The sequence below is a fragment of the Geotrypetes seraphini genome, chromosome 8, assembly GCF_902459505.1.
Source record: "Geotrypetes seraphini chromosome 8, aGeoSer1.1, whole genome shotgun sequence".
Classification (NCBI taxonomy): domain Eukaryota; kingdom Metazoa; phylum Chordata; class Amphibia; order Gymnophiona; family Dermophiidae; genus Geotrypetes; species Geotrypetes seraphini.
Genome location: NC_047091.1, coordinates 130,451,351 through 130,465,153, shown reverse-complemented (window position 1 = coordinate 130,465,153; position 13,803 = coordinate 130,451,351). Strand labels below are relative to the sequence as shown.

The 13,803-nt window shown below is 49.8% G+C and overlaps 1 protein-coding gene across 6 annotated transcripts in view; it reads right to left on the bottom strand.

Annotated features, from left to right (window-relative positions):
- DEPDC5 (DEP domain containing 5, GATOR1 subcomplex subunit) overlaps positions 1–13,803 on the bottom strand; it is a 123,865-nt gene that overhangs the window by 19,144 nt on the left and 90,918 nt on the right. For all 6 annotated transcript variants that reach the window (XM_033956668.1, XM_033956669.1, XM_033956671.1 and 3 more), the window contains 5 exons: positions 13,353–13,510; positions 11,431–11,514; positions 4,275–4,407; positions 2,686–2,794; positions 2,326–2,547 (listed from right to left, as the gene is read on the bottom strand). In XM_033956668.1, coding sequence (XP_033812559.1) covers positions 2,326–2,547; positions 2,686–2,794; positions 4,275–4,407; positions 11,431–11,514; positions 13,353–13,510 — 706 coding nt within the window. The remainder of the gene's footprint in view (positions 1–2,325; positions 2,548–2,685; positions 2,795–4,274; positions 4,408–11,430; positions 11,515–13,352; positions 13,511–13,803) is intronic.

Sequence of the window (13,803 nt, the reverse complement as noted above, 5' to 3'; positions counted from 1 at the left end):
CGAGGATTCCACCAGGAGAGACTGATGAGAGAGCTGGGCCCCATCGAATCCCTTATGGTGAACCATGCGGTATCTGGCATCCAATTTCCCTGGAACAGCTGGGATGGAGTAAGGTGTTTCAAAACAGCGCATGAAGGTCTGATCCAGCAGCTTATGTAGAGGAAGCCAGAGAGACTCAGCAGGTGGTTGAGGGAGATGCATCGTTTCCAGATATTCTTTGGAAAATTTGGGCCCCGAGTCCAGGGTAATGTCCAGATCCACAGCCATCTGTCAAAGGAAAGAGGAGAAAGTCAGCTGGTCAGCCAGAGCAGGGCCCCGAGAAGGACTCGAGGACGTCGAGGCCTCCGTATCCAACGAGGCCGGGGATCAGCAGGAAGAAAAAGATCCCAAGGTGTCCTCGAGCTCCGGCATAGGAGGAGGTGAAGACGCCGGAGGCAAATAGTTGAGGAAAGGCTGCTTCCGACGAGGTGAGGCATGCCTCGATGAATGCCTCGAGCGATGGCCAGAACTGTGCCTGGAAGTAGGCCTCGACCGTCGAGGCGAGCGAGGCACCGTCGAGGCTTCCAGCAAGTGGATGGGGCTGGAGGCGGTGGATCGAAGCAGAGGTGGTTGGGTAGGAGCACTTTGAGGCACCCACCAAGCCTCGAGGCTCGGCATCGAGGGTATCGGGTCCGGAGGAGGCCCTCGCAAAGACTCTGCTCCTTGCATCGAGTGAATCGGTTATAATGGAGGCATGGGCAAAGACTCTGCTCCTTGCGATGCATGCATCGATGCCAGACCAGACACTCGCAGAGACTCGGCTCCTTGCAGCGAGAGTGTACTTCGTGGAGGCACCGGAGGCGGCTCGACCTCGCGGGTGGCCCCCGCTTGCCCAGGCTGGATTTGGGAGAGAAGCTTCGGCCCCACAGTGGTAAAGAGCTTGATGAACTGCTTCTCCAGCAAGGTCTGGAACGAAGCTGGCAAGGAGGGATCCGCATCAGCAATGGGACCTCCTGCACGGACTTCGGGGTCCCTGGCGCCCAGGTGCTTGAACTTAGACGCCTTGGACACCTTTAGCACCATGGGGGGAATGGGCTGCTGTGCTTCCTGACCTGAGGAGACAGAGGAAGGCACCGCAGCAGGCATCGGAGTCGAAGTCAGCACAAACGAAGCAGGATTCGAGGCTGCAGAGGTGGAAGACGGAAGAGTCAAGGCGGAAGTCAAAGGTTTGGCGCTCTTCGATGAGGGCAGCTCCGATGAAGCCTCCATGCTGAACAGCGACTCCCACAAGACGCAGCGACGCTTGAACGCACGTGCTGTAAGTGTGGAGCAAGGCCGGCATGATTTCGGAAGGTGTTGAGGCCCGAGACACTGAAGACAGCGTCGATGAGGGTCCATCAGCGAAATCGCGCACTGGCACTTGACACACTTTTTAAAACCAATCCCTCCTTACCTGTTTCAGAAAATCTAACCTAATATATCAAAAATATTAATTAATTCATACATATTATGAGATAAATAAAATAATACCCACCCACATCCCCGCTTAACAAATATCTTATTATGGGAAAATGTTATCTATCAACTCTGTAAGCTCCCTGGAAATGCCCAAGCTAACTCTTTTTGTAAACTGCCTAGAACTGCAAAGGTATTGGCGGGACAGAAAACACTAATGTAATGAAACTTATTCAACATCAAAACAAGAGGATGGCCCCTAATTTTCCTCAGATTTGACTTTTGTAACAAAGCATTCATCACTGTGTTCCCTGGACTTACTATCTGGATCTATGCACAGTTGAATCCTAAAGCAGGTGTTTTACCTAGGTCAAATAATATCAGGTATAGAACTGCCCTCACCCTACCTCTAGCACTAACCATCCAAGTCAGAATATAGGGGCCAATATTCAGCTGGCAGCATGGTTAAAGCCCGCTGCCGGCGCTGAACCTGGAAATTCAATGCCGCGCCATATCAGACTATCAGTGCTGAATTTCCAGTTTTATTTTTGGCCACCAGAACTTAACCAGTTAAGCCAATATTCAGCGCATACAACTGCAGGTCTATTTTAACTGCTAAACTCAAAGCTGAAAATTGGCGCGATATAGCCGGTTAGCCACTATGTACTAATCACAAATAATCAATGAACATTCGAAGATAGCCGGCTATATGCGATTTAACCAGTCAGTGGCTGTTGCTGTTTTAAATACTGAAATATTGGTGGGGAAGGGGGGATGATGATAGTCTCTGCTGCTGGATTCAGAGCAGATCAGCCTTTTGAAAACAGCTGTTCATTTCTGCCTTCCAGCACTTCCCAGGCCAACATCTGACTCCTGATAAACTTGATTTACCTAACAGTGCAGCTGCCTGGCTGCGGCCTCCGAAGCTGCGACTGAAAGAGCTGTGTCTACTTGCATATGAGGCTGGGCGACTGGGTAACCAAGGTAGCAGAAAGGCTGGCAGCTCAGAGTGCAAGGTTTCTTCTGCCACAAATGCAACTTCAAACCATTTCCTCTGGAAGGCTGTGAAGTCATCCATTGCAGTTGTGTGCCAGGTGGACTGCTGGAGGCCAGCTGCAGAGAACAAAAATAGGACAGATATTATTTGAATACAAACTTCTATGTCATCAATGCTTCTCCACCTGCCAGGGTGACACAAGACCCAGGGATTTCATTAACTTTTTTCCTATCTAATAGCTGAAGGTTGCTGACCTCGATCCTGCTCCTTGTCCACCATTATCTTGTAGAAGTAGAAGCCATATATGAAGGTGCGCAGAGCTTCGCCCGATGCATGTACAATTAGCTGTTCATCCAGCATCTTCTGCAGAGAGGGAAAAAGTCTCAGCATGAGAGAAACTAGGAGAGAGTAAAGAAACAGAAATACAGATAAAAGGAGAAAGAGGTCCTTTCATCCTGGGGGGGAGGGGAGGCGTTTACTGATCACATCTGATTCTGTAGCGGTTATGCTTTATTCCGATTTGCTAAGAGAGCTACACAGAAACAGTACAAGTGCGAAAAGAACCTGTCCGGGATGATAGATGCAAAGGCTGCAGGAGTTTAGGGGATTGATCCTGTTGCTATTTAGAGAGGGTTCCTTTGGCTCTATACAGCTGAGCTGACGAAATGACTGGTCTCTGCTCCAGAAGTTTTTCCAGCTTAGGTCGGACTCTGAAGTTGAACAGGTACAGGGGACGGTTCAGTGTTTGTGGAAGAAAGGGAAGGAGCGCCCCCTGGAGCCTGTAAGGGAATGAGGGACTACTATAGGGACTAACCAGTGTACAGGAAAGTTTATCAGCAAATGTGATGGGAGTTTTTTCATCTGCTGTAATATTCTGAAGGAAGCAGTGCCATATTTTGATCACAGTGTAATAACACTGATACAGACAAAGAGAACATTCAGATAAAGCAAGTACAAGTAACTGCAAACATTTTGTATCTGTGCCTGTTTCAAAATTACATAGGCACACACTTTCATTTAGAAAATCGAGAAATTCTGTAGGGTCTTTGACCTAATGCAGACAGTTTGAATGTGTCTGTGTAAGAACTAACCATCCTGGAGCTAAATTACAAACCATTCTCCAGAAATTAAGCCCTAACTGCAGGGCTATCAAATAACAGTGGCGGTGAGGCACTCTTTATGGAGGGCGGTGGATGCCTGGAATGCGTTCCCGGGAGAGGTGGTAGAGATGAAAACGGTGATGGAGTTCAAAAAAGCGTAGGATGAACACAGAGGATCTAGAATCAGAAAATAACAGTAAATATTGAAGAACTAAGGCCAGTACTGGGCAGACTTGCACGATCTGTGTCTGTATATGGCCGTTTTGTTGAGGATGGGCTGGGGAGGGCTTCAATAGCTGGCTGGGATGGTATAGATGGGCTGGAGTGAGCTTTAATGGAGACTTCAGTAGTTGGACCCTAAGCATAGTACCGGGCAGAGCTTTGGATTCTTGCCCAGAAATAGCTAAGAAGAAGAAAAAAAAAAAAAAAACCCAACAAATTTTTTGATTGAATCAGGTTGGACAGACTGGATGGACCATTCGGGTCTTTATCTACCGTCATCTACTATGTTACTGTGATCCCAAAACACCTTCCCCCCCCAGGTTGAATCTATTCTTAAAAGAGCCCATGACTATCCTCTGTAACCTGCTCATAAAGGGAACTGAAGTTTGGGAGTCATGACAAAAAGAAAGAAAAAGACAACCTGAAACTTACACAAAAGATAAGTGTCAAGAAAGAAAAGAAACAGAAAGAGAAACCTGCAATTAAGAACTAGGAATAAAGATGACTAGTGCTGCTCTCACCTGCATGATATCCATTGCCATAAGCTGCGTCTGCACCCAGTCCACATTATTCACCAGCCAGTGCACTATCTCTGCACTGATGAAGCAGTATGGGGAGAGACCCTTCTGTTCTGAGAGCAGCTGAATCCCACTACTGAAGTCACCATAGCACAAAACAGAAGACAGACAAGTCAGAGGCCAAAGAGAACAGGAACACACAAGCAAATGCTCAACCAGAAACAATTTTTAAATCCCAAAGCAAGCTAATATTGATATACCCTGTTGGAAGAAACTGGAACTGCAGATGCACCTATAGTATCTTCTGCTGGAAGAATCAAGGACTAGAAGCAGTAAACTCCCCCACTCTCTGGGCTCCTGCAATATTCCCTACAGCACCTTCTGCTTGCAGAGGCTGGAATCATAGGAGCTGTGGGCTCCTTCACATCCACTTCTAAACTGGAACGTACGCAGATGAGGCTGGACTCATTTAGAGCACTGGTCTTTGACCTGGGGGCCACCGCGTGAGCGGACTGCTGGACACGATGGACCACTGGTCTGACCCAGAAGCGGCAATTCTTATGTAAATATGTTCTCCTGCAACATTCCCTACAGCACCTCCTACTGGAAGAGGCTGTAACTGAAGGAGAAATACTACTACTACTAACCACTTATATAGCGCTGAAAGGCGTATGCAACGCTGTACATTTTGGCATTTATAGACGGTCCCTGCTCGGAAGAGCTTACAATGTAACTTGGACAGACAGACATGACATAAAGGATTGAGGATGCAAAACCCAAGGTAAGAAGAATTAGAAGTCCAAAGCACTCTTAAAGAGGTGGGCTTTTAAACGGGCCTTGAACACTGGCAAAGATGGCATCTGCCGTAGGGATTCGGGCAGCTTGTTCCAAGCATACGGCACAGCAAAGCAGAAGGGATGGAGTCTGGAGTTGGCAGTTGAAGAAAAGGGCACAGATAGGAGGGACTTACCAGCTGAGTGGAGCTCACTGGAGGGGGGGTGGACACAGGGGGAGATAAATGAAGAGAGATAGTGAGGGGCAGCTGAGTGCATTTGTAGGCCAATAAGAGGAGTCTGAATTGTGTTCAGAAATGGATGGGAAGCCAATGAAGTGACTTTAGGAGAGGGGTAAGGAGAAATTAGGTTCTTACCTGCTAATTTACTTTCTTTTAGTTTCTCCAGACCAGTAGAGGTTAACTTTACGAATGGGTATATATCTAATCATGACCAGCAGGTGGAGACTGAAAACAAAACTTTGGGACAGTATATACTATCCTCCCTTCTCTATTTCCCTCAGTCTGCCGAATAGCCAAGCAGAACCAAGAACTGGAAAACAGGAAGAAAACAATACTCCGAACAGGAGTAACAAATAACATACCCAAATGCTGTTGGAAAAATGCAGAGGAGAAATACCCGAAGGAAAATGTCCCCACAGCTCGCCAGCTAAGCCAGCCGAGCCACAGCCGCTGTTCTTTAATTCTCCCCGGCCCTAGAAAAATACTAGAACCCGCAGCAAAAAACAAAAACTGCCCGCGAAAACAGCCCCAACAACAACAACAACAGACAGGGTGGGGACCTCTACTGGTCTGGAGAAGCTAAAGAAAGTAAATTAGCAGGTAAGAACCTAATTTCTCCTTCTTTAGCACTCTCCAGACCAGTAGAGGTTAACTTTACGAATGGGACGTACCAAAGCAGTCCCTCTCACGGGCGGGACCCCCGAAGGGCCGATACCAGAACACGCTCACCGAACACCGCGTCCCGACGCGCCTGAACATCTACCCGATAAAGTCTAACAAATGAATGCAAGGAGGACCAAACCGCAGCCTTACAAATATCCACCGGAGGCACGAGCGACGACTCAGCCCAAGAAGCCGCCTGACCCCGAGTGGAATGAGCCTTGAGAAACTCCGGAACAGGCTGCTGTTTCAGAAGATAAGCGGAAGCAATCGTCTCCTTGATCCAGCGCGCAATAGTAGCCTTAGAAGCGCCAGCTCCCCGACGAGGACCAGCCAGGAGGACAAAGAGATGATCGGACTTCCGGAATTCCTGGGTCCGCTGCACATAAGAGCGAAGGACCCGACCGACATCCAACTTGCGCAGCTGCCGTTGCTCAGAAGAGCCCTCCCGACCACCCAAGACCGGGAGAACCACCGATTGATTGACATGAAAAGGAGAAACAACCTTCGGCAGAAAGGAAGGAACAGGCCGCAAGACGACCCGCTCCCTAGAAAACTCCAAGAAGGGAGCCCTACAAGAGAAAGCCTGCAGCTCAGAAACACGCCTAGCAGAAGTAATGGCCACCAAAAAGACCGCCTTCAAAGTAAGGTCCTTCAAAGAACAGTCGTCCAAGGGCTCGAAAGGCGGGCGCACCAAAACAGAGAGAACCAGATTAAGATCCCAAGAGGGAACCGAGGGCCGTAGGGGAGGCCTAAGCAACTTGGCCGCCCGCAGAAACCGAATCACATCAGGAAGAGCCGATAAACGCTGACCTGACACCAACCCTCGAAAGGCCGACAGGGCCGCAAGATGAACCCGGAGAGAAGACCAAGCCAGGCCTCTATCCAGGCCATCCTGCAAGAACTCTAGAATGTTAGGCAGAGAAGCGCGAAAAGAGGTCACTCCCCGCGCCCGACACCATTCCTCAAAGAGACGCCAAACCCGCACATAAGCCCGAGAGGTAGAAAGCCTCCGGGACCCCAACAGTGTAGAGATCACCTTGTCTGAATATCCCTTCTTGCTAAGGCGACCCCTTTCAAGAGCCACGCCGTAAGACAGAAGGGAGACGGGTCGAACATGGGAATGGGACCCTGCATCAGAAGGTCGTCCGAGAGAGGCAGAGGAAGAGGAACCGCCACCAGGTGCCTCACCAGATCCGCATACCACGGACGTCGAGGCCAATCCGGAGCCACCAGCACCACCAAACCCGGATGGTGAACAATGCGAAGAAGCACTCTGCCCACCAGCGGCCAAGGAGGGAACACATACAACAGCCCCTCCGTTGGCCACGGCTGGACCAGAGCATCCAGACCCTCGGCTAGCCCGTCCCTGCGACGACTGAATAAGCGGGGCACTTTGGCGTTGCCACTCGTGGCCATCAGGTCCATCAGGGGCTGCCCCCAATCTTGCACTATCAACCGAAACGCTCCGGCGCCGAGAAACCACTCTCCTGGATCCAGGAAGTGACGACTGAGGAAGTCTGCCTGAACATTTTCTACCCCGGCTATATGAGAAGCCGAGAGGTCCAGAAGATGGGACTCCGCCCAAACCATGAGCCGAGCCGCCTCCTGCGCCACAGGAGTGCTCTTGGTGCCCCCCTGACGATTGACATAAGCCACCGCCGTGGCATTGTCCGACAGGACTCTGACCGACTTGCCCAGCAAAAGGGAGTGGAAAGCTAACAGCGCCAGCCGGACCGCTCTGGTCTCCAACACGTTGATCGACCAGGAGGCCTCCTCCGCGGACCAGGTGCCCCGAGCTGAGTGGCCCATAAACTGAGCCCCCCAACCGAGGAGACTCGCATCCGTAAGGAGCACCGTCCACTGCGGGAGATCCAGACCCACCCCCTGAACCAGGTGAGGGGTCCGGAGCCACCAGCGCAGACTGCAGCGCGCCAAGCCTCGCAGGGGAACCGGAACATCCAAATCTTGCCTCCGGGGAGACCACCTCCGGAGCAGAGCATACTGAAGAGGACGCATGTGGGCCCGCGCCCACCTCACCACGTCCAGGGACGCCGCCATTGACCCCAGGACTTGGAGGAAATCTCGCGCCCGAGGACCCCGGGACGCCAAAAGCAGGCGAATCTGAGATTGCAATTTGCTCACCCGGGCCTCTGGAAGGAAGACCTTCCCCAAGGAGGTGTCGAACATAACCCCAAGGCACTCCAGACGCTGAGCCGGGACCAACCGACTCTTGGAAAGGTTGACCACCCAGCCCAGCGACCGGAGAAACTCCACCACCCGAGCCGTAACCCGGGAGCTCTCCTGCAACGACTTTGCCCGAATCAACCAGTCGTCCAGGTAGGGGTGAACGAGGATGCCCACCGACCGCAAGGCTGCCGCGACGACCACCATTACCGTGGTGAACGTCCGAGGAGCCGTGGCCAGACCAAAGGGAAGCGCACAGAACTGAAAGTGCCGCCCCAAGATCGCAAAGCGAAGGAAGCGCTGATGAGAGGCCCGAATTGGAACCTGCAAGTAGGCCTCCGTCAGATCGAGAGACGTAAGAAACTCCCCCGGCTGAACCGCCAGAATGACCGACCGCAGCGTTTCCATGCGGAAAGACGGAATCTTGAGAGCTCTGTTGACCCCTTTCAAATCCAGGATGGGCCGAAAGGTCCCCTCCTTTATGGCCACCACAAAGTAAATGGAGTACCTGCCGGTGCCCCACTCCGTAGGGGACACCGGCACCACTGCCTCGAGATCTAGCAAACGCTGAAGGGTCTGACGAAAAGCCTGCGTCTTCCATGGAGTCTGACATGGAGAAGCGAGGAAAAGGTCCGGCAGAGAGCGGGTAAACTCCAGAGCGTAACCGTCCCGCACCACCTCAAGGACCCACTGATCGGACGCGATCTCGGCCCATTTGGGGAAAAATTTGCGCAGCCGGGCCCCCACCGGAACCAAAGGGGGCGCCGGCAAGGAGTCATTGCGCAGGACAGGAAGCGGGGGAACCGGCGGAGGGATTCCCTGCCCCCCGACGGGCCCCCCGAAAGGGCTGCATGCGCTGGAAGAACCGACCCCGGGAAAAACCCTGAGCCGGGAAAGAAGCAGCCCCACGCCCCGGGCGATACTTGCGAAATTCCCGCAAACGCCCCCGGGCAGCCCCACACCTAGACGCAGGGCGGGCACGGTCCTCAGGCAGACGGGGCACCTTCGAGTCTGTCAGAGTCTGAATCAACTCATCTAATTCCTCTCCAAACAAAAAGACCCCCTAAAGGGAACTTTAGTAAACTTAGCTTTGGACGCAGAATCCGCCGCCCAAGCGCGCAGCCACAAAATACGCCGCGCGGCCACGCCATAGACTTAGCCGAAATCCGCACCAAGTCATAAAGAGCATCTGAGAGGAACGAGGCAGCCATCGCAATCTTCGCTACCTCCTGATCCACTAGAGACCAGTCATCAGACTCCCGATCCAGGACACGCTCAGCCCACCGAAACACGGCGCGAGCGACTAGCTCCCCACAAACAGCCGCCTGGACCCCAAAGGCAGAGACATCAAAATCATACTTAAGAAGTGTCTCTAACGCACGCGCCTCCGAGACCCTAAGAGCAGAACCGTCCATAACAGGCACGGTATGCCGCTTAGGAAGTGCCGAGACCACCGCGTTCCCCATTGGCGAAATTAAGGTAGCCCTACCTCCCTCCGGGACGGGATACCCAAGAGCCAAGGCGCACACCAAACGAAACTGCGCCCATAGGCCACTGCGCCAACACAAAATCCCGCAAATCCTGACGCACAGGAAAAGAGCGGGAAACAGGACAGACCCCCTGAAGCAGAGGGGCCCCCATACGCGGGGTCTCCGGCGGCGCCACTGCAAAAATGCAGCACCAAGGAGACCTGCTACACAGGTCTAAAAGCTCATCCCTCTGAATAAAAAGCGCACCACGGACGCATCTGCTCTGGAAGACGGGAAACCCGCCGCCCCGCTGCCAACAGGCGTCCCCCCTAGAGGATCCTGGAAGCCCGCCAAAGCAGCCAGGTCCTCAACCAGGCCAACACGCTCCTCCGCCCACCAATTCGCAATCCAAGCCCCCCTGCGGGCGCTTGGATGAGGGAGGAGGAAGAGGGGACGCCAAACGAAAAGAGGGAGGCAAAGCCATAGGGGGCGCGGAGGGAAACCCCCCCCCCGAAACCCCCCAGGCGCACGTGGGACCCCCAAAAGTCCGCACAAAGAAAGAAAATAAATTGGGGGCAAAAAACCCCTGGGGGTCCCCAGGGACTCCCTGCCCCAGCAGGGGTCCATGCTGAAACCTGCCCCTGTGTTCGCCATACAGGGGGAAGGTCACCTGAGGTTGCAGACAAAATGGAGGGGCCAGACAAAGAAAATGGCGAAGTTCCCGCCAAAAATGCTCCCTCCATGGCCTGTAGCGGCTGAGAAGACTGAACAGTCTCAGCCGCTAAGACAGGCAAGTCGGCCTCAGCTGTCAAAAAATCAGCTGAGAGGGAATCCTTCGGGGAATCCCTCCGTGGGCGGTTGTGGAAGACCGGGCTTCCCCACTGCTCCAAGCCGACTCGCGAGGCACCATCGGCGGGGAGCTCTGGGCGCCTGCAGCCGCTGCCGACGGAGCTCCACCACCTCACCGACCCAAACCGCCGAGTTCAGGCCGGCCGCGAGTGCCTCGCGGCTGGACTCAATTGTGTCCTACTCCCCCGGAGAAGGGCACAATTGCTCCATACGCGACCTAGCTATAAAAAAGTGCCGGTTACATGAAAAAATACAGTAAAATACAGTTTTCTTAAAGGGAAACAACCCTTCAGACCAGCACTACCTCAGGATTTTTTATTTATTATTTTTTTTTTTTTTACAGAACAGACTCCACAGGCTCTCGAAGCAATATGCCTTGCTTGACTTAGGGGGCAAGGCTTACTGCTGAGGCTCCTCTAAAAAAATGTGGGGAGGTGGAGGAAGTGGGGGGAGGGACCCCGCTCGAGACCCGCCGGGTTTGACACCCCCGAGGTCGGACGGACCCCCAAACAGGGCCCGACCAAGCTCCGTCCGGCCAAAAACAGGGACAATAAACCCCTAAACAAATTCCAACAGCCCTACCAAGAGAGATGGGTACAGATCACTCAACACCTGCTGGAGACTGAAAGAAGACTGAGGGAAATAGAGAAGGGAGGATAGTATATACTGTCCCAAAGTTTTGTTTTCAGTCTCCACCTGCTGGTCATGATTAGATATATACCCATTCGTAAAGTTAACCTCTACTGGTCTGGAGAGTGCTAAAGAATGTACGTATAGCAGCTCTCCCGGAATATAAGTCGTGCAGCTGAATTCTGGATGGATTGGAGGGGAGCGAGATGGCTAAGCAGAAGTGAACTCCTCCACACCCAGTGGTCCTTCTGAAGGGAGAAGCTGGGACTGCAAGAGCAGTGAACTTCGCATAGTTTTCTTCTCCATCTAAACCTGTGGCCCTTGATTCACAAATTAAAGTGAAACATACGTCGGGTGCTTCATGGCTTCCAGGATCTCTGCCAGGGTTGAGGATGATGTGAGTGTGCTGGCGCCTCCTGAAATCTGCAAAGTGCTAGAAAGAACAAGATAAACTTTAAACGACTGCAAACCTTACAAAATACTGCTGCTTGTATACTATAAAACAAGAGGCCAAAAGAAAAAGAAGCAGTCCCTACAGACATGCAAAAGGGGACAAAGAACAGTGGTGAACCAATAATTTGCAAGCTACTTTTAAAATGACCAAGTCATATATAATATATAGGTTGAATCAATATCTATGAATATAGCACATGTATGTTATTTTTTTGATTGCAATATTTGTGAAAAGAGTGGATGGGGGAGGGAGATAATATATGTATTTAAGATGACAATAGAAAGAATTTTAAGTGATGTGTTTGATTCAATTGATGTAATATTGTGTACTTGATGGAAGATGAAAAATGAATAAAGAATTGGAAAAAAGAAAAAAAAGAAAAAAGGATATAATACAGTAATTTGTGGAAAAAAAAATTTATTTTAACAAATTCCCAACAGGAAATAAAGATGTACAAACAAACGTACTCAAACTTGACAGAGTGTTTTCCAGTGAATGAATGCCTACCTCACGAGTCAAAAGATTCTGAGGTATGAGACATGGTGGAGCTGCAGCATAGATTAGCTGCCTTGCACATTCCATTAGGAGAGCTTTGTAGAAAAACCAAGCCTCTCTCTTAACATATCTGTATGTAATAGATGGGACTGACTCTGTAGAAGAGCTCAGTGTTTCCCTTTTTTTTTTTGTCTACAAGTACTAATGTGCATTCATTCAATGAGGTGCTGTTTCAAACTGTTAGCTAAGCGTAATTATTGTTTAGATATTGCAACTCCTGAGGCAGGTGTTGATTCACCAAAATAGAGATCTGGCTACATTTGTTCACACACCTTTTTTATTTCCCATTGGAATTTATTACAACAAAATTGGTTTTTTTTTAAACATATATTTTTGTATCCTTTTTTCCCCTGTTGGAGTCCATTGGCCCTCCTTGCTCTTTTCCTCTTTTTGCTTATGCTAGAAAACATCAACAACATTGGTTACCTTTAGACTATCACATTTGCTTCAAAGTTCTAACTTTGATTTTTAGAGCTTTCATTATACTTGTCTAATTTAATTATTCCATATAATCCTAATGCCTTGTTTGTTCCTTAAATGATCATGGATTAGTTTTATCAAGTCCACAGTGCATGCACTATGCTTTTCTTGTTGGGCCCATCCATTTGGCATCAACGCCCATTATTACTCTTCTCTGAACTGCTATATCAGAAATTTTGTTCAGTTAAAAGCCCATTTTTTCACTATGGCATTTATTTCCTCTTGATGTTTCAGTTAAAAAATTTATTAACTTGCAACTAACATAGAAGGTTTATTTTTAAAATATGTATTAGCTCCATTTACTTTTATGTAGCATGCTTGTTTTAGTATGGCTGTCTTTCCTATATGACTGTGGCCTTCCTTTCCATTATAATTTTTAGTATGTAGTATATACACTGCCCAGACCTGTATACCAGATTGCATACTGGTTGCTAATTCATTTGTATTGCTAATTTCTGTGAACCGCATAGAACTTAACGGTATTTGCAGTATACAAGTAAGCTTTTATTTTATGTTATGTTAATACACCATAAACAAAAGAGCTCTACATGCACCAGTCTTTCAAACCTCAAATTTATTAGCCTTATGAATGAATAAGTGTAAGCAAAAATCAATTATCATTTTACCAGAGGACCAGATGTACCAATGGGTTTTCCTCATTTTGTACCTAAGAGAACAATGTTGTACTGCTTGTTCATTTATTGCTGTCCAACTGGTAACTGCTACTTTCTATGATCCCACAGCAACTCATTCCAAATGCCCTGCATTTCCAGAATGCTCACCTGCCCTCCACCAATGCTGATCCTGCATCAACCATGTTGGTAGAGCCACCAATCCCAGACGCTTGGCCACTGCTGCGCTCATTGGACTGCACTGCATTCACCCCTGAGCCAGAGCTGGCACTGTCAAGGGTTACAGGAATGGCCTGATCCATCGAAAGCTGCAACAATCAATCAGGAAACCTTCTTTGGAACAAGGCAGGTAAGACTAAACACCATATATTTTGGCTTAGAAACAGGTTCATTACTATCATATGCACAAAACTAACCATTTGGAGAAATTGGCCCTGAGAGAAACCAAACTTGACTATTCCCAGTAAAATGTGAACCAGGATTGTGTGAGCTAGTGATCAACTATGTGCACCCTTTGATTTGAATCGATCCAGAGAAGATTCCTCCCAAAGATGTGATGGCATAAGAGTTCCACAATTGGGGGGCAATTACAGAGAAGATC